Raw genomic sequence first — 20,699 nt, 5'->3', positions numbered from 1 at the left:
ATACCCTAGTAAAAAGAGACTGTTCTTTTCAAACCCCAGATATTACATCTTTGCCATAAATCACCCTGAGACCGCTGGGATTTTTATGAGAATCATTTGGTTTTGACGCTGGCGAAGTGAGACCTAGCAGGATCCTACTGAAAGTTTTATATCCCTGACTCAGACACAGATCACGTACATGCCATCTTTTCTTTCCTTGGCGAGAAAACAGCTTTCCTATAAACAAGTCAAAATCTGAAATAATATTTCGATACATAATAACACTGAAAAAAAGTGGTGTTTTTTGTTTTGGGGGGTTTTTATTTTTGCCTTAACTCAGAATTCTCAGATTCCGCCATGCTTTTCTTTCAGACGATGATCACCTCCATCTTCTCTACCCCACTGAGCCCGTTCCTCGGGAGTGTCATTTTCATCTCCTCCTATGTCAGGCCAGTGAAATTCTGGGAGAAAAACTACAAGTAAGATCCTAAAGTTGATGCTAACGTGCTTTGCTGAAATTCGTGCGTCCTGATGCTCCTTGACCCTCCGTGTCAAGGCTTAGCCTTCATGCCTCGCCGGCGGCTGGGGGCTGAGTGTGTCCCCTCAGGGGCTTCCTCCGTTCATCGCTCAGCACTGGGGGTGGGATCGGGGTGGGGGGGGCTTCGGGGCTCGGAACCGAACAGGTCTGATCGCGGCTCTACAATCGGGTACCAGCCTGGGTTTCACTGGTCGCGCAGGAAAAATGAGTTCCCTCTGCTGAGTATTAGGCATTTGCCCTCAGAAAGGTTGAGGGAGCCCCCGGTGGGGATTGCCCCTGGATGGCACGTGCCCCCTCTCGGCTGTACCTTCCGTGAGCATCCTGAGTGTGCGTGTCGTGTGCAAGTGTGCACGCTTCACAGCTCGACACGACGGAGAACACCAGGTGTTCCAGAGCGTTCAACTTGCAGAAGTTATTTATGTCTTTTCTTGACTACGTGGCCCGGCCAGTCACAAACCTCCTCCAGCAAACAGTGATGCAGTGGGGGCGCCTACTTCTGAAGGGAAGGCGTGAAGGCGGAGTCGTGTTCCACCAACTAATTTCCCAGAACTCCTGAGGGCTTGGGGGAGTGAGGGGAAGGCGCTGCGGACAGGTGGTGGAGGAGAACGCTGGTGAGCCGGTCCATCTTCAGCTGGGGCAGAGGAGAAGGACTATTCCAGAACCCCTCCCCTAACTTATAGCCATACCTGCGCTGAGCCCCATAAACCCCGATCCACCCTCCATGGTATTATTGACACGACATTTTGCATGACTCAGGCACTTGACGGTGCGCTCTTGATGTCCTGTACAAGACACCACTAACGTAGGAGGTCTGTGGTTTCTGTTTCTCCCCTTAGAGGATTCCTGCGACCATAAAATCACACCCTTGGGGGACGGGCAGTAGAGGGGAGTAATTAAAACTCAGCCTGGGGCACATGCCTACCTCTACCACCTAACACTGGTGACCTCAGGTCTCTCTCTCTCTTCGGTAAAATGGGGGCAAAATGAGGGGACCTACTTCACAGACTTGCTGTGAAGAGAAAATGGGTTCATATACATAGAGCCCCATGCGAGCCTGCGCTGTTATGATTCTTCTCTGCTGTGCCTAGAAGTCCCTGTGGGGCCAGGGCTGGGGGGCCAGGACTCGGTGGGGAGACCCTCTGGCACGTTCCTCATATTCAAGAAAGGTGGGATTTTTGCAGTGCAACGAGTACCTGTGTGAAATTTTGCATGGAAGCACGAGTCCTCTTTTGTGTGTGTTTAAGGAGAAACCGTGCGTATTTACAGAGCCAGAGAGTAAGAGAAAATGACAGGCACGGGCTTGTTACTTTCAGTTTCCTTAGGGGAAGACAAGTTGGGGTACCTTTTTGGAGCTCTGAAAACCACATTTACACTTGTCACTAAGAGGACCCCGCAATGCCTTTTCTCTTAACCATGCAGGAAAGCGCAAGATTTGTTTCAACTTGATCGTTACTACAAGAGATTTCCTTTTTGTCTCCTAGTCTCAGATAAATTAAGAGCCAGTCTTTCTGGCCTGGAATCTGACATAAACAAGATGCATCCCCATTGAGCTGGACAGAGCTTTAAGGGTCCCTGCCAAGAAGGGGGCGGGGACAAGCTCTGGGGGAGTTTAAGTGCCAGGGGGTCTCCTAACCCGTGTGGGGAGCAAGGTGCTCCTGGACGTCCGTGTTTGCTCAGTTTCTTCACTTGCAGGTTTCAGTCTGGTTCTTGAACCGTCGGCTTCTGGGGGCTCCTTGCGTGTATGGGCCTCTAGAGCAGGGTCCCCATTTCCTTACTCTGTGTCACAAATAGTTGATTCTGTCGTGAGCCGCTGCAAACTCGGTTGAGCGCTGTTAGGTGTGGGAGGGGTCTGCCTTCGCTCGGCCTGGCTGTGGGTGGGGCGGCGTCTGCAGGTGTGTGGAAGGCTGTCCAGCCTTTACGAGGTCTCTCTGAAGGCGCCAAGTTGGGGAAAATGTTCAGTGCTGCTGGGGAAAAAATTCCTGATGCAAAACCCAGGCTGGTCACCTTGTGGGACATCAGAACTGTGCCCAGCTGCTTAAAAGATCAGTGATGGAATTCTGGACAGTAAGAGGAGGTATCAGGAGAGGAAATGGCAGGAAATCTCATCTGGATCCCTGTAAAGGCTCTGGAAAGCTCATTCTGACTATCTTAAACTGTTGTTTTTTATTTCAAATGGTAATGACTGCTTGCCTGGTTTCTGGCTGGAGAGTATCTGTGGCTGTCCCGCATCTCCGTGGCCGTCCCACTGCCTACAAGGGAGCACTTGGTTACTGGGTCTTCGATTCTGTGGGCTTGGTTATACCCGTCTCCTCGCTTTCAAAGGCCAATCAGAGATCTTCTTCCTCTGGAGTTGTGGGGGCACATGCTGCCAGAGAGTACCCCGGCATGCCACCCCCAGCCTGGGCTGTGGCCCTTGCACTCACAATCCCCTCTCCTGGGCCTCCTCTCCCTCTCCACCCCTGCTGCCTCGCTTGCCAGCCCTCCCAGTTCTCCAGGCTTTTTCTCAGCCCTTTGAAAGCTGACTTTGTTCCTGCAAGTCTCCAGTGAGCCCAGCGCCAATGAAACCATTTTATACTTAAAAAAAAAAAAAATTTAAAGATTTTATGTATTTATTTGAGAGAAAGAGAGAGCACAAGCAGGGGAAGGGCAGAGGGAGAGGGAGAAGCAGCCTCCCTGCTGAGCAGGGAGCCCAATGTGGGACTTGATCCCAGGTCCCTGGGATCACGACCTGAGCCGAAGGCAGACACCTCATCGACTGAGCCACAGGTGCCCCATGAAACCATTTCAGTACCCTAAGGAACTGATAAATAAATCACCAGCCTCCTGGTGATTTCCAGCCCGGTCTGTTTCCCCCCACCTGGGCTATCTTGAAATCCACAGGCTTCCTGTTCCCCAACACTGCTTTTCCCTGGGACACACATTTGTCCTCTGCCCTCCTGACTCTCCTGCGCTCTGGTCAGATCTGCACATAGAGCACCAGGTTCCATGCTGCCCCAGAGGCCTGTGGAGGCTCGTAGCTGCCTGAGGAGAAGAATACCACCTGGTCCAGCCCTGTCAAGTAAGGAGCTCTGAAGTGCTGGGAATGCTGTGCACCTGCACTGTCCAATATGGTGGCCCTACCGCCCAGGCGTGGCTAATGACCATTTGAAATGGGGCCAATGTGACTGAGGAACTGAATTTTTACTTTTTTTTGTTTGTTTGTTTTCTGTTAGAGAGAGAGAGCTTGGGGAGGGGAGGAGCAGAGGGACAGGGAGAGAGAGAATCTCAAGCAGGTTCCTTGCCCAGCCAGGAGCCTGATGCGGGACTTGATCTCACAATCCAGAGATCATGACCTGATCCGAAATCAGGAGTCAGACACATAATGGACTGAAGCCCCCAGTCACCCCCTGAATTTTTATTTCTCCTATTTAATTGTAATGAATTAAATTTCAATAGCCACATGTGTCTAGATGTACAGCACAGGTCTAGACCCTCCTCAGTTTTAATCTCAATTTCCAGCTTACTACCCAAAACATTCTGTCACACTCACACTTTGTGGCTTTTTCATCCCAAGCCTTGCCTTGGGCTGTGTCCTCCACCTAAGTGTCCTTCCCGCCCTGGGACCTCTCCAATTCCCATCCACCCACACCCACCCAGATTCCACGTCTTGATGGACTCAAAGGGGGTTAGTTTCAGGAGGCCTTTGAATTGAGAGGTATTATAGTAACCATCTTTGGAAGATGAATCAGCCTGTGGCCATCAGCAAATTCTACCCAGGATTGGCAGAGACAATACTTATCGCCAAGTCTAGACCTGTTTCTTTTTCATCTTGTGTCGCTGAGAGGCTATGCGCATAGTAGGTGTTCTCTAGTTCTTAAACGAATTGAGTCCCGCGATAGTGTGTAAAAGGTAAAGGAGATCTTCACCTGGGTCTCATTTGCCAGTGTTAGGAAGTTCCCTGTTAAACTGATGTTCTCTCAACTAATAAGGTCTTAAAAATCTGTGTTGATGAGCTCTGCCTGGGATCTCCACTTAAATTACAGACAACGGCAACAAATGCACTGTAATTTATAAATTGTAATGTGCCTTGTGTGTATAAATCCCCGTATGATAGAAACATTCTGATATTATATCACCCTTCTTGCATATAAACAATCACTAAATAACCAAACTTTGTCATTACCATGAGACAAATGTTTAGGCTAGAAATATTGATTCGTGTTTTGGTTATCCCGGCAAATATCTTGGTCCTAAAGAAGTTGACTATTTTTAGTCCTAATGAATGAAAAGTTCCATTAATAATGAGTTTGTTTGGATAGATCAGAAGTCTTGTATAAGATGTTAAACACCATCACTGTGAGGAGACGCATAGAACAACCACCTGAAAGGCAAGTATGGTTTTTGTGGCCGTTACATTTCTATCACATTCTCCAGATTGGTTTTAAATGTTAAATCAGGGGCCCCTCGGTGGCTCAGTGGGTTACGCCTCTGCCTTCGGCTCAGGTCATGATCTCGGGGTCCTGGGATTGAGTTCCGAATTGGGCTCTCTGCTCAGCGGGGAGCCTGCTTCCCTTCCTTTCTCTCTGCCTGCAGCTCTGCCTACTTGTGATCTCTGTCTCGCAAATAAATAAATAAAATCTTAAAAAAAAAAAAAAAAGCTAAGTCAGGGGCGTCTGGGTGGCTCAGTTGGTTACAGTTGGTTAAGCGTCTGCCTTCAGCTCAGGTCATGATCCCGGGATCCCAGGATTGAGCCCTGTGTCCGGCTCTGCACTCAGCAGAGAATCTGCTCGTCCCTCTCCTTCTTGTTCTGCCTCCCTGCACCCACCCTGGCTTGTGCTCTCTCTGTCTCTCTCAGATGAATAAAATCTTTAGAAATAAAATGTTAAATCATTCTGGGCATCATCCTCCACAAATGAGCACTAGGCATCTACGTGAGGGCACCGTGCTAGGCTTTAACTAAGAGGAGTCACTCTTTGAGATTGGTCTGCAGAAACATCCAGCTCTATTCCATGTCCTTGGTCCCAGTCGAGTAAGTCTGTGAGCCTCCGTTAACTCATCTGTGAAATGGGGTGGCTGGCTCTCCACCCCTCCAGAAGTCACAAATACCAAACAAGACATGGTTCACTGTGGTAAATGCGCAGGTCATTTCTATGTGCAGCGATTTTATCCTTAATCCTGTCCCATTTTGTTCCCCTTCCCTATATTTCTATCTTCTCTCATTAGACTTTTAATTCAGTTACGTCGAGACATATTTTATACGTCCTTGCAGCCTATCAGAAATCCTTTCTGAAATGGCAGAGCACCATCGTACCAACCAGTGAAAAGACACATGTGTAGACCATGTGACCTCAAGTCCACAGACAGCATGCTGTCACATGCCCCTTAAATATTTGTCTTCGCCTTTAAGCACTGTGTTTCTTTTGATGTCTTACCCTGTCACAGAGCCTTTGAGCTGTGCTTTGAGCAGCAGAGTTGCCTGAGTTGAAAAACATCTCTAAAGCATCACTATTTTGTGGTTTATCAAAAGACAGACTATATGATCAAAATATTTCAACTGGTCTCTGTGGTCTCCTGTGAATCTTACTGTGTTACTTCCCAGAGCTGTCGTGGGTTTGGAATACAGAAGCAAGGCTAGCAGGGGCCCTTGGAGTTACAGAATCCCCCTCGTGCTGCTCATGGAAGGGAGTCCTCCAGCCTCTTCTGCTCTGGGCGGATCAGCCCTTGTGCCTTCTTAGGCAGCCCCGGGTGAGCTTTGTCTGCCATGGCTGCGGGCTTTCCCCTGTGCGGGATCTGTTCCTTGTGTCCTCACCTGGATGCTACAGTCACCTGGATGCACCTGCTGTTGCCAGAGCAACCAGCATCCTCGTGCCTCCTGCGTATCCCACCCTTCACTGCTTGGAAGACAGCGCTCTCCCCTCACTGCCCTCTCTCTCAGGCTCAACAGCCCTTCCTACCTGTGTGTGTGTGTGTTTTAAGATTTTATTTATTTGACAGAGAGAGAGATAGCAAGAGCAAGAACACAAGCAGGGGGAGTTGGAGAGGGAGAAGCAGGCTTCCCGAGGAGCAGGGAGCCCGATGCAGGACTCGAACCCAGGACCCTGGGATCATGACCTGAGCCCAAGGCAGGGGCTTAATGATTGAGCCACCCAGATGTCCCCCCTACCTGTGTTTTAAATGGTGCAGACCTGGGCAAGCCTCACTGCCCTCATCCAGAGGTCTGCTGGATGGCCTCTAACCCTCCCCTCTAGCCTATTCCAGATGATGTCTACTCAGGTCGCAACAGATGTGACCTCTTGTGAGCCAGACATTTTCTGCTCTCATTTTCGCCTTCTAAAATCTAAGACCTCTCAATTATTTTACTAAAGTGGTGCCAAGCCAGGCCTTCATCATGCCAATCTTATGTGTGCGGTTTAGTGAAAATCAGGAATTTACACTTCCGGGGCATCTGGGTGGCTCAGTCGTTCAGGTGTGTGCCTTTGTCTCAGGTCATGACTCCGGAGTCCTGGGATCGAGCCCCACATAGGGCTCCCTGCTTAGCGGTGAGTCTCTTTCTTCTTCTTCTTCTGCCTCTGCATGCTTGTGCTTGCTTGTTCTCTCTTTCAAATAAATAAATGAAATCTCAAAAAAAAAAAAAAAAAGAAAAGAAATTTACATTTCCTTTACCCAACTCTTGATCCATCATTGGCTTTCATATTCCAGCCCATAGAGGTCCATTTCTTTCTTCTCCTTCTTTTATTTTTTTTAATTAAGATTTTAATTGTTTGAGAGACAGAAAGAGTGATAGGGAGCACAGGTGGGGAAGAGAGGGAGAAGCAGGCTCCCCGCTGAGCAGGGAGCCCAATGTGGGGCTTGATCCCAGGACCCTGGGATCATGACCTGAACTAAAGGTGGACGCTTAACCCACTGAGCCACCCAGGCACCCCCATAGAGGTCCTTTTCAATGACACCGTTTGTTCATCATCTCTCCAGCCCCTCCCTTGCACTCTCTGCAGACCCACCAGCATCTCCGTCTCACGCATGGTTTCTTACTGAGGATGCTCAAGGCTGTGTGTGCCTGACTTGGGCAAGGCAGTCAAAGAAAGAAGTTCTCAACACGCATTTTATTTTTTACCTTTTCACCATGGGGAAGATTTTTCTGGATGCTCTCTACCCACTGAGCTATTTTAAGCATGGTTTGTAAGATCTTTGTGCAAAGCATGGGGTTTCTCAAAAGGCAATTTTTTTCTCAAATGCAAAGCAGCAAGCTTATTCGGCTTATGGGTTAATAGTGAAATGAGCACTATAATTAAAATTTGCAATTATGCAGGGTAGGATTTACATATCTCAGCTTGCAATTAAGCTACCCCACAATTTATTTGGATATGTTTACAAAGTGCCTGGACATACTGTGATAAAAGCCTTGAGGCTCCTTTTTCAGATGTCTTAGGGCTGTTAGACTCGGAGCCATGCCTAGGCGTGTGTTGGGCTCCCAGGCATTACTACTGGTGCTTACACAGGTAGTGGAGTAGCCCAGCACTAGTCCTCATTTTGTATTTACTGGACAGCTGTGCACCTTCCCAAGTATATGCATTCTTGCCCGTATACCCATTCTGGAAGTCAAATTTCATTTTTCTCATTTCATAGATCAGAAAAGGGAAACTCGGGAAGTTAAATGATTTGCCCAAGGTCACAGGACAAGTCGGTGGCTGAGCCAAGACTTTAAACCAGGTCTGGTGTGAGTCCAAGTTTGAACGCTCTCCGTTATGACCCCAAACCTCTCAAATGCCTCCCACATTATAGGCGATTCAGTGAACATCCATTAGAGTGTTCACTTGGGACTGGAAAGGGGCCGTCACAAAGCCCTGCTCAGAGGAGGAGCCGGGCTGGTTGGACAGGCAGTGCCGCCCAGGCCCCGAGGTCCCTTCCCTGAGTGGGCCTGACTCCAGAAGTGGCTTCTTTCAGTCCGGGGGGACTGGCCGTTGGCTCTCAGCAGGGCTGCCTCCGTCCCGGGCCCTGGTCATTCGCCCAGCGGGCTCTCAGCAGCTCCAGAGCCCGAGCCGGGAGGCGTGAGCGTGGGCTCTCCCACACGGGGAAATCTGTGATCCCCGACCACCGTGAGCCCCCTTTCCAGGACTGGAGCCATGAGATCAGAGCAGAAATGCAGCTTCTGGGCCCTTCCTGGGCACCGAGTTACCATCTGCAGTCCTGAATCAAATCTCAAGCCCAGAAAGGGGGTTGAACTCATTCAAGATGCGAATTTTCTTTTTAAATGGCTGATCTGAAAAATTCCTCTTGGAGGCCATCACTTGCCCTTCATTTTTCAGGCTGATCAGTAACTCCAGACAACTGTGAAAGGCATGAACACAGGCCCTCAGTTCCCCCAGGAGCTCAGGGTAGGTCTTCGGGAATCTCCCGCCACAGAAAGGACAATGCAGGCTTGTCTGGATGCACATATAAATTCGAGAATTTTAAGAGATTTAAAAATGCTTAGGAATCCCTGTGAGACTGATGACAGAGACATGTTTGGGGCTAACACTGCTCAGCCGGCGCAGGGTCATGTTTGGGGAAACAGTGGGTACAGGACACCCGGGGCAACCAGGGTAGGAATATGGACCACGTCCTAAACTTCCCAGAAGGAAAGAAGTAAAGAGATACGAGCAGGGAACGTTCTTAGTCATGGATGGTAAAAGGAAAGTGTCAAGGCCGACGGAGAAGCCAAATTGCTCAAGAGTCCAGTGTCCATGAAGCGCAGCCAAACGGCTGGGACTTGGGGCTGATCAAGAACGTGCAGCCGTGCTGGGCCAACCTCAGGTTTCTCTTCCCTCTGAATTTAGCTCTGCATACAATCTCCGCATAAAGTCTCCGGACTTTAGGCCTCAGGTAAGAAACAGACAAGCAAGTGACATGGTGGCCAAAGGTCCAGGGCAATGGAAAGACAGTTCACCCCAGAGTCCCAGAGATCTGTTGTTTCTACCTGCCCCAGTGAGTTCTGGGGTCCTGGGGGCAGGGAGCTGTGCCGGTCAGGCTGACCCTCTCTTTCCTCCAGCCTCGCTGGTGGTGGGGGGTGCAGGCCTAAGGACCCTGGCAGCCTTCTCACCCCCACAAAGTGAGACTGGCCTGAGAATTCAGCAAACACAGAGGAATGCAGGGCACGGGACGCGGAGACTGATTTCTGATGACGCACCCTTGACCCTGGGGTCCCACTGGGCCTGGTGGAGCTTTGGGCTGCGTAAGCCAGCCAATTCCGTATTTTGCTTAAGTCATTTCCAGTTGGGTTTTCTGCCACTTGAAATCAATCATAAAAGCAAGGGAAGGCTTTTATCGAAGGGATTCTTCCTCTCGGCCTTTTATTTTGGGGGAGTGACAGCATGAAGGTCAGACCTTTATCGCCAGAACGCTGTGGTTCTAACTAGGCTTGAAGCCAGAGAAGGTTCGGGGCGTCCCCTGGGGTGCCTCCAGGACCGAGGGACAGAGGGGAGTTTTGAGCCTTTCCTGGTTCCATGGCTCACGTGCCCCGTGTCTGATGCTCGCTTTTCACGTCCCTTCTCTGCCTCAGATTTTTCTCAACCAGAATTTCTGGTCTGTGTCTGAAAGCTGTTGTGTCTGAGAAACTAAATGACGAACTCGGCCCCATCGTGCTGTTTTGCTGACGGTTGAGAAAGCTCTCACGCTCAAACCCAGGGGTAAGGTTTGACACTTCAGGTGTGGCAATGAGCTATTATGCAAGTATATTCCAGAAGGATGACGCTTTTGAGGAACTCCAGGGCAGCAAATTTCTCAAATAGCCCCGGTTCGAGCTTATTATTCATTATGCAGTGTTGCATGATTTTGCTCAGGGTCCTGTTACATTTTGCTGAGCGGTTAAGGAATTTGAAAAGTGCAGAGTAGTGAAGTTGACCATGTGCCTGCAGGAAGGAGTCCAACATGCCCACCTGCTCCCCGGCTGTCTGGGGCTGCTGACTCTACACTTCAAGGTCACACAGGAGCAAGGCTTTGTGACCGAGTCAGGTTGATGGATGGTTTCTGGGGGGTGTAAGTCAATAACAGCATGGAGCAGAACCCTTTTCACTGCAGCAAGTGAGGGCAGGGGCGTCCTTCTCCGGCTTTTAGGGAAGTGTTGGAGATCGGGCTGATTTCTTCCAAACAAAGGAAGGCAGGAAATAGCTCTTAAATCCACATTAAATCTGCAAACTCTTTTATTGCATTGGATCGCATATACAGTAGTGCAGGGGGTTTATTGTGTAGATCAAGACCTCTGTCTAATGGAAGTTTAATCCCCAAGAACCCAAGAACCTCAAGCACTTTAGGTCTTTCCTGTGATCGGCCAGTGCTCAAAATGGATGTTGCCGGCCATGGTCAGTGTGTTCCCATTCTCCCTGTGACGATGGAGTCGGCTGTGGGCAGGCCGCTTTAGGCCGCGGGGAATGTGTGCATTTGAGGCTCTAGGTAGGAACTCATTTCTTAGCCTTCTAGTGATCGGGCGGGGCTCCTTTAGTCTTGTTTCCAGAGCATATTTCCATGACTGACTTTAATCCTACTTTACTGAGAGCCAAGAGACCTGGACCAGACTTCGCATATGGTTGCTGCTTCCTGGTACACAGTGGTACCAACTGATTAATGAAATTAGTACATTACGTGGACATGGAAGCCATACTCTTTCTTTCTTTCTTTCCTTTTTTTCTTGTCCCTTTGGGAACATTCTGTCATCATCACTACTCACAGGGTTTATGACACTTTGTCATGTCTGGATTGCTATGTTTGCTTCTTTCTGTAAACATTTAAGTAGATTGATGCTCGCCTTCAAGATAGATGAAAAATGACCAATGACGGAAAAATAATCATATGCAAGAGAATTAGGGAAAAAAAAAATCTATTATCTGATAAAAACAAGGCTAATTTAATATATCACATTCCTTTTACATTTGTGATGCCTTCTTATGTTACATTGAAGAAAGGACTTTGTTTTAGAGGTTATAGAGCGGAAACTTTATTTCCTAGTGTCAGGGAAGGCTTTGGAGAGAGATATACTTTGAAGTTTGGGGAAGAGGAAGGAGAGAAAGTTCTTAATGGGTTTTAAAGTAAATTGGGTAAGAAATGAAGTTTTTAAAAAGCAGTTTTTAAGAGCAGTCCAAAATGATAGAATACTAGCATTCTGTGTGGAGTTATCATGGGTAAAGCACAGCCAGCAGGGAGGTTTTCTTACCATTGCCAAAGAACCTGTTTTGGCACTATATTGAAGAGATTTGTGCACCCTTATGTTTACAGTGTTATTTATAATAGTTATTATAATAGATATGGAAGCAACCCAAGTGTCTTTTCATATATGAATGGATAAAGAAGATATATATTCTACTTAATATGTCTAGATCTAAATACATATCATGGAATATTACTCACCCATAAAGAAGAATGGACTCTTGCTGCTCGCAGTGACATGGATGGGCCTAGAGGGTATTATGCTAAGTGAAATAATAAGTCAGAGAAAGAGAACTATCATATGATTTCACTTATACGTGCACTCTAAACAGCAAAACAAATGAGCAAATAAAAAAATACAGTCTCATAAACGCAGAAAACAAACTGGTGTTTTCCAGAAAAGAGGTAGATGGCGGGGGGGAGGGGTGAAAGAGGTGAAGGGAATTCACAGATACAAACATCCAGTGATAAAATAAATAAGTTGCAGGGATTTAAAGTACAGCATTTAGTTATAAGTACAGGAATGTTGTCAGTAAGTTGATAATATTGTAATAATGCTGTGTGGGGAGCACTGTGTAATGTAGAGCATTGTTGAATCACCGTGTCGTCCACCTGAAACCAAAATAACATTGTGGGTCAACTGTACTTCAGTAATAAGTTTTAAAAAATCACTTGGGGAAAGGCTAGGGCAAATGCAGGACACCTGGGAGAGAGGAATGAACGGATTTTATCTGCTCCGTGTTGTCCTTGAGCTCCCGGAGCCAAGACTGGACACAAACTATTTCAGTATTCAAAAAATCAATATGGAAAACATTTTCAGGGTAAACTTGACTATTCCTTTTTCCCCGTTACAGAAAAATCCATACCCGAATATACCAATGCAGGGGTATCAAGAGGCTTTTCTGTTCTCTCATCGTTCCCTGGGGTGACTGGCCCATCACAAGGTTAAAGGGATTCTTTGTTTCATTTTGCGTAGGTTGGTGGTCACTGGTGCAGCTCTGCATTTTAATTTCCTACCTCAAGTCCCGTGCAATGTTTAGTTGCCATTGTATGCACTGAGACACCAGGGGATCAGAAGAATCAAGCGATGCTCCCCTTTATACCCCTCACACAGGTTAAAAAGTCATTAACCAAGTTAGAAACAGAAATCCAGTTTTATTCACTTAAAATTCCAGTTTCAGTGTTGGGGGTATGGAACATGAACAGAGGACCGCGTCATGATCTGGAAGGGATGAGAACGGCAAAGGAAAAGTGAAGCCCATCTCAGCGGTGAGCGCGCGGGCGGGCTTTTATTAAGTGCTGCATCCCTCGGTGACAAAACGACTCCGTGTGCTCATGGCTGCGTGTTGAGAGAGGGTGTCTTCTCACGTTGCTGCCTCTCCTGACACAAGCAGCCATGCCAGCGGGAGGACCTCAGGGAAGTCATAGGGCTGCGTGCGCCCCTGCACAGATGGGACTGCTCGTTGCCAAGGATGACCATGTCCTTTTTGCTGGGCAGGGGGCTCATCTTCATCCAAATCCTGTGCATTCCACTGGTCACTAATGAAAACTAAACAAAACAAAACAAACTCCATGTGTCTTCATTCCCAGGAGAAATTTTGCCCACAACTCTAAAACACTGTTGCATGAATGACATCAGACTTCTTGCTACCAAAAGGATATAGCACCCAGAAGTCAAAACCTTCAATCAAGCATGTTAAACCTGGGGAAAAACCAGCACCTCCTTGATAATTTAATTTTTATGAATCCATTATAATCCTCTGCATCTTTCTGTATTCAAGTCTCCCTTTGGTTAACTCTGGCCAACTGCATGCAACACGAATGTTTTTATTACTGTTTTTATTAGTTGCGTTTGCAGAAAGAGAAGAAACACTTTTCACCCCCTAAATATTTATGACCTTCCAGTGAATGAGTAGTTGGATTTCATATCCTGTATTTGAAATGTTGGATAATCTTGAATTCTTCTGGCTGAAATGGGAGAAGCGATCTTAATTGGAAATGTAAGCGAGTTTGGATCAGAAATGAAAATTGCACATGAATGGATTATTATTACAGTAACTAAATTCAGGCCTGCTGTTAGCTATGACATTTTTTTATTTAAAAAAAATTTAGGCTCTTTCTCTTTATTGATTCAGGTACAGTTGAAAGAAATAATACAGAGGGATCTCCTGTATAACCTTCACCCAGTTTACAGATGTTAACATCTTGCAGAACTGTCACAATCAGAATATCGATGTTGATAAATTCAAGATACAGAGCTTTTCTACCATCACAAAGATCTCTCCTGTTGTCCCTCTCATAAGCTCATGCTCGTCCTTGTTGCTGCTACCACCTTCTTAATTCCTATCAACTATTTTTTTTAAAAGATTTTATTTATTTATTTGACAGAGATCACAAGTAGGCAGAGAAGCAGGCAGAGAGGGGGGTGGAGGGAAGCAGACTCCCTGCTGAGCAGAGAGCCCGATGTGGGACTCAATTCCAGAACCCTCGGATCATGACCTGAGCCGAAGGCAGAGGCTTTAACCCACTGAGCCACCCAGGCGACCTCCTATCAACTATTAATCCATTTTCCAACTCTGTAATCTTGTCATTTCTAGAATGTTATATGACTGGAATCATACAGTATTTATCCTTGTGGGATTAGCTGTTGTTTTTTTTTTTTAAAGACTTATTTATTTATTTGAGAGAGAAGTGTGAGAGAAAGAGAGGAAGACAGAGAGAGAGAGAGAGAGAGGGAGAGACAGAGTGGGGAGGGCAGAGGGAGAGGGAAGAGAATCTCAAGCAGACTTCCCTCTGAACTTGAACGTGGGGCTCGATCTCAAGACCCTGAGATCCTGACCTGAGCCCAAATCAAGAGCTGGCCACTTAACCGCCTGAGCCACCCATGCCCTGGATTAGTTGTTTTCACTCCCCATAGTTCAGTGCACGTCATCCAAATCATTGTATGTGTCAATAGTTTCCCCTTTTTAACACCGAGTGTATGGATATACCACAGTCTCTTTATCAAACAACTCACCTGTTGAAGGACAGACATCTGTGCTGTTTTCAGTTTGGGGCTATAATGAATATAGCTGCTATGGACATTTCGAGTGAACACAAGTTTTCACTTCTCTGGGATAATTGCCTAGGACTGCAACTGTCATATGATAGTGTTTTAAGAAACTGCCAAACTTTCTTAGGGGAGCTGTATGCCATTTTACCTCCCCTCTAGCAATGTATGAAAAATCCAGTCTCACCAGATCTTTGGCAGGTGTTTTTACTATTCTTACTTTTAGCCATTCTGACAGGTGTACACTGATCTCTCATAGTGGTTTTTGTTTATATTTCCTTAATGACTTACGGTGTTGAACATCTTCTACTGAGCATGTTTGCCATTGGTATAATCTCTTCAGGGAACTGTTTGATTAAGTCTTGTGCTTGTTTTCTAGTTTTTTTTTTTTTTAACTGTTGAGTTTTGAGAGTTCTTATATATTCTAGATACTAGTACTTTGTGGGATATGTGGCTTGAAAATACTTTCTCCAGGTACCATGCTTTTTATCCACCTAACAGAGTATTTTTCAGGAAAAAGTTTTTGAAAAGACTTTCCTGTCAAGGACACATGGACTCTTCTCCATGATAGAACCAGTGCTAGACCATAAAACAAACCTCAATAAATGTAAAAGGATTGAAATTGTACAACATATGTTCTCCAACCACAATGGAATGAAATTATAAATCAACAGCAAGAGGAAACTTGGAAAATCCCCAAATATGTGTCAAATAAAACAGTCTCAAACAACCAATGGGTCAAGGAGGAAGTGACAAGAGAAAATAAAAAATATATATATTTTTTGATGGAAGAAAATGGAAACATAACATATCAAAATTTATGGGATGTAGCAAAAGCAGTGATCAGAGGGAAATTCAGACCTATAAATATTTATATTAAAAAAAACAAGAAGAATCTCAAATCATTCACCTAACCTTCCACCTTAAATGAGTAGAAAAAGAAAAACAAAGTAAACCCAAAGCAAACAGACAACAGAGAATGATAAAGATTAGCATGGGAACAAATGAAATGGAGAGTAGATAAACAATAGGGAGAATAGGTGACACAAAATAAATGGTTCTTTGAAAATATCAATAACATTGACAAATCTTTATCTTGAATGACCAAGAAAAAATGAGAGAAGACAAATTACTATAATCACAAATAAAAGTGAGGACATTACTACGAACCTTACATAAATAAAAGGATTACAAGAGCATTCTATAAACTACTGTATGCTAACAGATTAGCCTCGATGAGCTAGAAGTGGAAAACATGAACACCAAAAAAGAGAAACATCATTGAAAGAAGACAAATAAATGCAAAGACATCCCATGTTCAGCAATTTAAAGACTTAAGAATGTGGTATTCCTCTGGTTGGTCTACAGATTCAATTAATTCCTGTCAAAAATTACAACTGCCTTTTTTTATGTAAAAAGACAAGTTTCCTAAAATTCCTGTGAAATTTCAAGGGACCCTGAAATAGAACAATTTGTAGAAACAGAAGTTGGAGGACTCACACTTCCCAATTTCGAAACTTACTGTAAGGTTACAGTGTTACTACAAAACAATGTGTTACAGGTACAAGGGTGGACAGATAGATTAATAGAGTAGACTGGAGAGTCCAAGAATAAATTTGTACATCTGTGGTCAATTGACTTTCCACGAGAGTGCCAAGACCATTCAATGGGGGAAAGGACAGTCTTTTCAACAAATAATGCCGGGACAACTGGATATCCACTTGCCGAAGAATGCAGTTGAACCCTTACATCACACCATACATAAAAAATAAATCAAAATGACTCAGACTTGAGTGTAAAAAGCTGAAACTGTGAAACTCTTGGATTTGCAATGAATTCTTAAACACCAAAGTCACAAGCAACAAAAGAAAAATTAGATCATTGAAATTAAAACCTTTTTACACCGAAGAACACGATCAAGAAGAGACAATTCCACTCTGAAGTATACGTCCAAGGACATTTCAAAGAAGGTTTTCAAACAAAAACTTGTGCATGGAGTTCATGTTCCTAGAATCATTGTTCATACTAGCCAAAAAGTGGAAACAACCCAAATGTCATTATCTGATGAATTGACAAACAAAATGTCATACATCATACAATGGGGAATGTTATTTAGCCATAAAAAAAATGGAATTCTGATATATGCTACAACATAGATGAACTTTGAAAACATTATGAAAAACTAAAGAAACCAGACACAAAATGCTGCATATAGTGTGATTCCTTTTATATGAAATGGTTGGAATAGGCAAATCCATAGAAACAAAAAACAGATTGATGGTTCTCAGGGGCTTGAGAAAGGGATAAACAGGGAGTGACTGCTTAATGGGTGTAAGGTTTCTTTGGGGAGTAATAAAAGTATTCCAGAATTAGGTAGTGGTGATGGTCACACAACATTGTGAGAGTATTAAAAGCCAATACATTTTTGCTTTGAAATGTCAAATTATGAATTTTATGTTAAACAAATTTTACCTAAGTATTTTTAAAAGAAATAAGTAGGATAAGTTTGTGTGGTAGTCTATTTTTGGTTCTCTGTTCTGTTTCATTGATCTATATGTAATTCCCTCCACCAATCCTATATAGCCTTCATCACTGAAGTTACGTAATAAGCCTTGAAATTGAGTAAATTCCCACTTCTTTTTGTTTCAAGATTGTTTTAGCTATCATTATTTTTCTGTCCTTCCATATATATTTTAGAATAGTTCCTATTTATAAATGTATATTTTTGCATCTAAATTCTTGGGGAATTTTCTGTAGCTTTCTCCTCCCTCCCTCCTGTTCCCTTCATCCCTACCTTCCTTCCTTCTTTCCTTCTCTTTCTTCTCTTCTCTTTCTTGTACTATCCTTAGTTTTGTGAACAGAATAATGCTACCTTCATAAAATGAACTGGGAAGTATCCTCTCCTTTTCTATTTTTTGGAAAATATTTTGTTTCATTGGTGTTTGTCCTTAAATATCTACAAAAAAAATATTGTGGAATTTTGACAGAAATCGTGCTAAACCTTTATGTCAGTTTGGAAAGAACTGGCATCTTTACTATATTGAGTCTTCCAATCCATGAATATGGTACATCTCTCCATTTGATTAGAGCTCCTTTTATTACTTTCATCAGCATACTTGTACTCAGCATAAAAGCCCATATATGTTTTGTTAGATTTAACAAAGCCTAAATATTTCCTCTTTTTTTTTTGAGTGATTGTAAATATATTTTTTTAAAAATTTTGGTGTCCATTGTTAGTACATAGAAATACATTTCATTTTTGTACACTTATCTTGTACCCTGAAACCAAACTGAGCTCACTTACTGGTCTAGTTTTTTGTTTTGCTTTATGTTCTTTTTGTAGATTCTTTGGAATTTCTATGTCAATAATCATGTCATCAGCAAATATGTACTGTTTTGTTTTATTTCTTTCTTTCAAAACTGTGTGCCTTTTACTTGCTTTTCTTATCTCAGTGCACTGGTGAGAACTTTAGCACTGTGTTGAATAAGAGTTATTCAAGTGGACATATTTGTATTCTTCCCAGTCATATGGGGGAAGCATTCAGTCTTTCACCATTAAGTGTGATGTTAGCTACAACTCTTTAGTAGATGGTTTTTATCAAGTGAAGAAGTTCCTTTCTATTCCCATTTTTCTGAATATTTTTTTTTAGTTGTGAATCAGTCAACTACTCTTTTCTGCACAAATTGACACAATCATGTGATTTTTTTTTCTTCTTTAGCCTGTCAGTATGATGGATTACATTGACTGATTTTCATATGCTAAACCAGACTTAAACTCCTGGAATTTGTCTGTAGTTTTACTGTTTCTTTATTCTATCTTTGCCAGGCTTTGGTATCAGGGTAATACTAGTTTCATAAAATAAATTGGGAATTGTCTCTTCCTCTTGCAGTTTCTGGAGATGAATGTGTATAAAAGGTGTTTGTTCTTTTTTAAACATGTGTTAGAATTCTCTGGTAAAGCATCAGTGCTTGAGTATTTGTTTTATTTTTTATTCATTTATTTTGTTTATTTATTTATTTATTTATTTAGTTTATTTAGTTTATTTTATTGTTTTATTTGAGGAGTTTTTAGATTACTAATTGAATTTCCTTAATAGGTAGAGGGCTATTCAAATGATCTATTCCCTAACAGGTAAGTTGTAGCAACTAGTGATTTTTGAGGAATTGGTCCATTTCATCTACATTATAAAATTTATGCATACAAAATTGTTTGTAGTTTCCTATTATCCCTTTGATATCTGCAGTGTTGGCAATATATTGGTAACTTGTGTTCTCTCTCTCTCTTTCTCTCTCTTTAGGGGGGTGGTGTGCAGATCAGGCTTGCTAGAGATTTGTCAACTTAATTGACATTTTCAAAGAACTGGTTCTCTGTCTATGTTTTTATCAATTTTTTATTTTGTTTACAGTTTCACTGATTTTTGTTCCTTATTTTTTTTCCTTATGCTTTCTTTGGCTCCTCTTTTTCTAGATTCTTGAGGTGGAAAATTAGATTAATTTGAGACTTTTTCTCTTCTGTTATGTATGTACCTAGTGAATTTTCACTACTGATTTAGCTGTGTCTCACCAGTATTGATATGTTCTGTTTTCATTTTCTTTCAATTTAATTCATTTTCATTGCCACTGAAACTTTATCCTTGAAATGGGTTATTTAGAATTGTGTTGTTTGGGATACCTTGATGGTGAAGTCGGTTGAGCATCCAATCCTTGGTTTCTGCTCAGGTCATGATCCCAGGGTCGTGGGATTGAGCCTCACCTCGGGCTCTGTGCTCAACATGGAGTCTTCTTGGATTCTCCTTCCCTCCCCCTCTGTCCTTCCACTTCATGGTTGCATGTGGTCTCTCTCTAAAATAAACAAATTAATCTTAAAAAAAAAAAGAAAGAAAAGAATTGTATTGTTTAGTTTGCAACTGTTTGAATGTTTTCTTGTTATCTTTCAGTTATTGATTTCTAGTTTGAGTTCATTATGGTTGGAAATTACACTTGGTATTATTTCAGTTTTTATAAAAATTTGTTGAGATAATTTTTTGTTCCCGGTTATGTTCTGTCTTGGTATATGCTTGACTGTGATGTATCTTGGTGTGAACTTCCTTGAGTTTATCACCAATTTCTCCTCTTCTTATGGAACTCTGATGACTAGAATGTTAAATCTTTTGTCATAATCCCACAGGTGTCTGAGACTGTTTATGCTATTTGAATCTATTTTCTCTCCTTTGTTCAGATTATTTATCTATTGTTTTATATTCCAGTTCATTAATTCGTTTCTCTATCTCTGCCATTTTGGAACTGAGTCCTTCCTTTGAGTTTTTTATTTTGCACATATATTTTGCATTATTTTGTATTTGCTTCTATTGTATATTTTTACTTAGAAAATTTCTATTTGGTTCTTCTTGTATTTTCTATTTCCTTGCTGACTTTCTTTTTTTTTTTGGTTGAGATTCTATTCTTTCCTTTGTTCCAAAAGTATTCTTAGTTGCTTATTGAAGAATTTTATGAACACTAATTCCAAATCTTTGTCAGATAATTCTCTCATTTCTGTTATCTCAGTGTTGGCATCTATTAATTGTCATTTTTTACTCTGAGATCTTCTTGCTTTGCATTATGACGAGTAATTTTCTATTGAAATCTGGACAAGATTCTGGGTACTATGTTGTGAGACTCTGGATATTATTTCAGCCTTCTGTCTTAACCGGCTTTCACTGACACTACTCAGCATTGCTTTGTTACCTTCAGGTGGAGTTAGAAATCAAAGGCCAGGCCATCAAAGGTGGTTGCATTGACCAAGACCCTCCCACCTTTTTTTTTTTTTTTTCAAGATTTATTTATGTGAGAGAGAGAGAGAGTGCACAAGTGGGAGGGGCAGGGGTAGAAAGAATCCCAAGCAGCCCCACAGGGCTGCATCTCATAGCCCTGAGATCATGGCTTGCACCAAAAGCAAGAGCTGGATGCTTACCCGACTGTGCTACCCAGCCGCCCAAAAGA

At 43.3% G+C, this 20,699-nt stretch overlaps 1 protein-coding gene across 2 annotated transcripts in view; it reads left to right on the top strand.

The window, feature by feature from the left end:
• The window catches only part of PCNX2 (pecanex 2), a 280,264-nt gene that overhangs the window by 199,643 nt on the left and 59,922 nt on the right, over nucleotides 1–20,699 (top strand). For both annotated transcript variants that reach the window (XM_047702153.1, XM_047702152.1), the window contains exon 23: nucleotides 329–458. In XM_047702153.1, coding sequence (XP_047558109.1) covers nucleotides 329–458 — 130 coding nt within the window. The remainder of the gene's footprint in view (nucleotides 1–328; nucleotides 459–20,699) is intronic.

This window comes from Lutra lutra, chromosome 14, assembly GCF_902655055.1.
Source record: "Lutra lutra chromosome 14, mLutLut1.2, whole genome shotgun sequence".
Classification (NCBI taxonomy): domain Eukaryota; kingdom Metazoa; phylum Chordata; class Mammalia; order Carnivora; family Mustelidae; genus Lutra; species Lutra lutra.
Note: the sequence above shows the minus strand (reverse complement) of the source record. Positions and strands in the feature narration are given on the sequence as shown.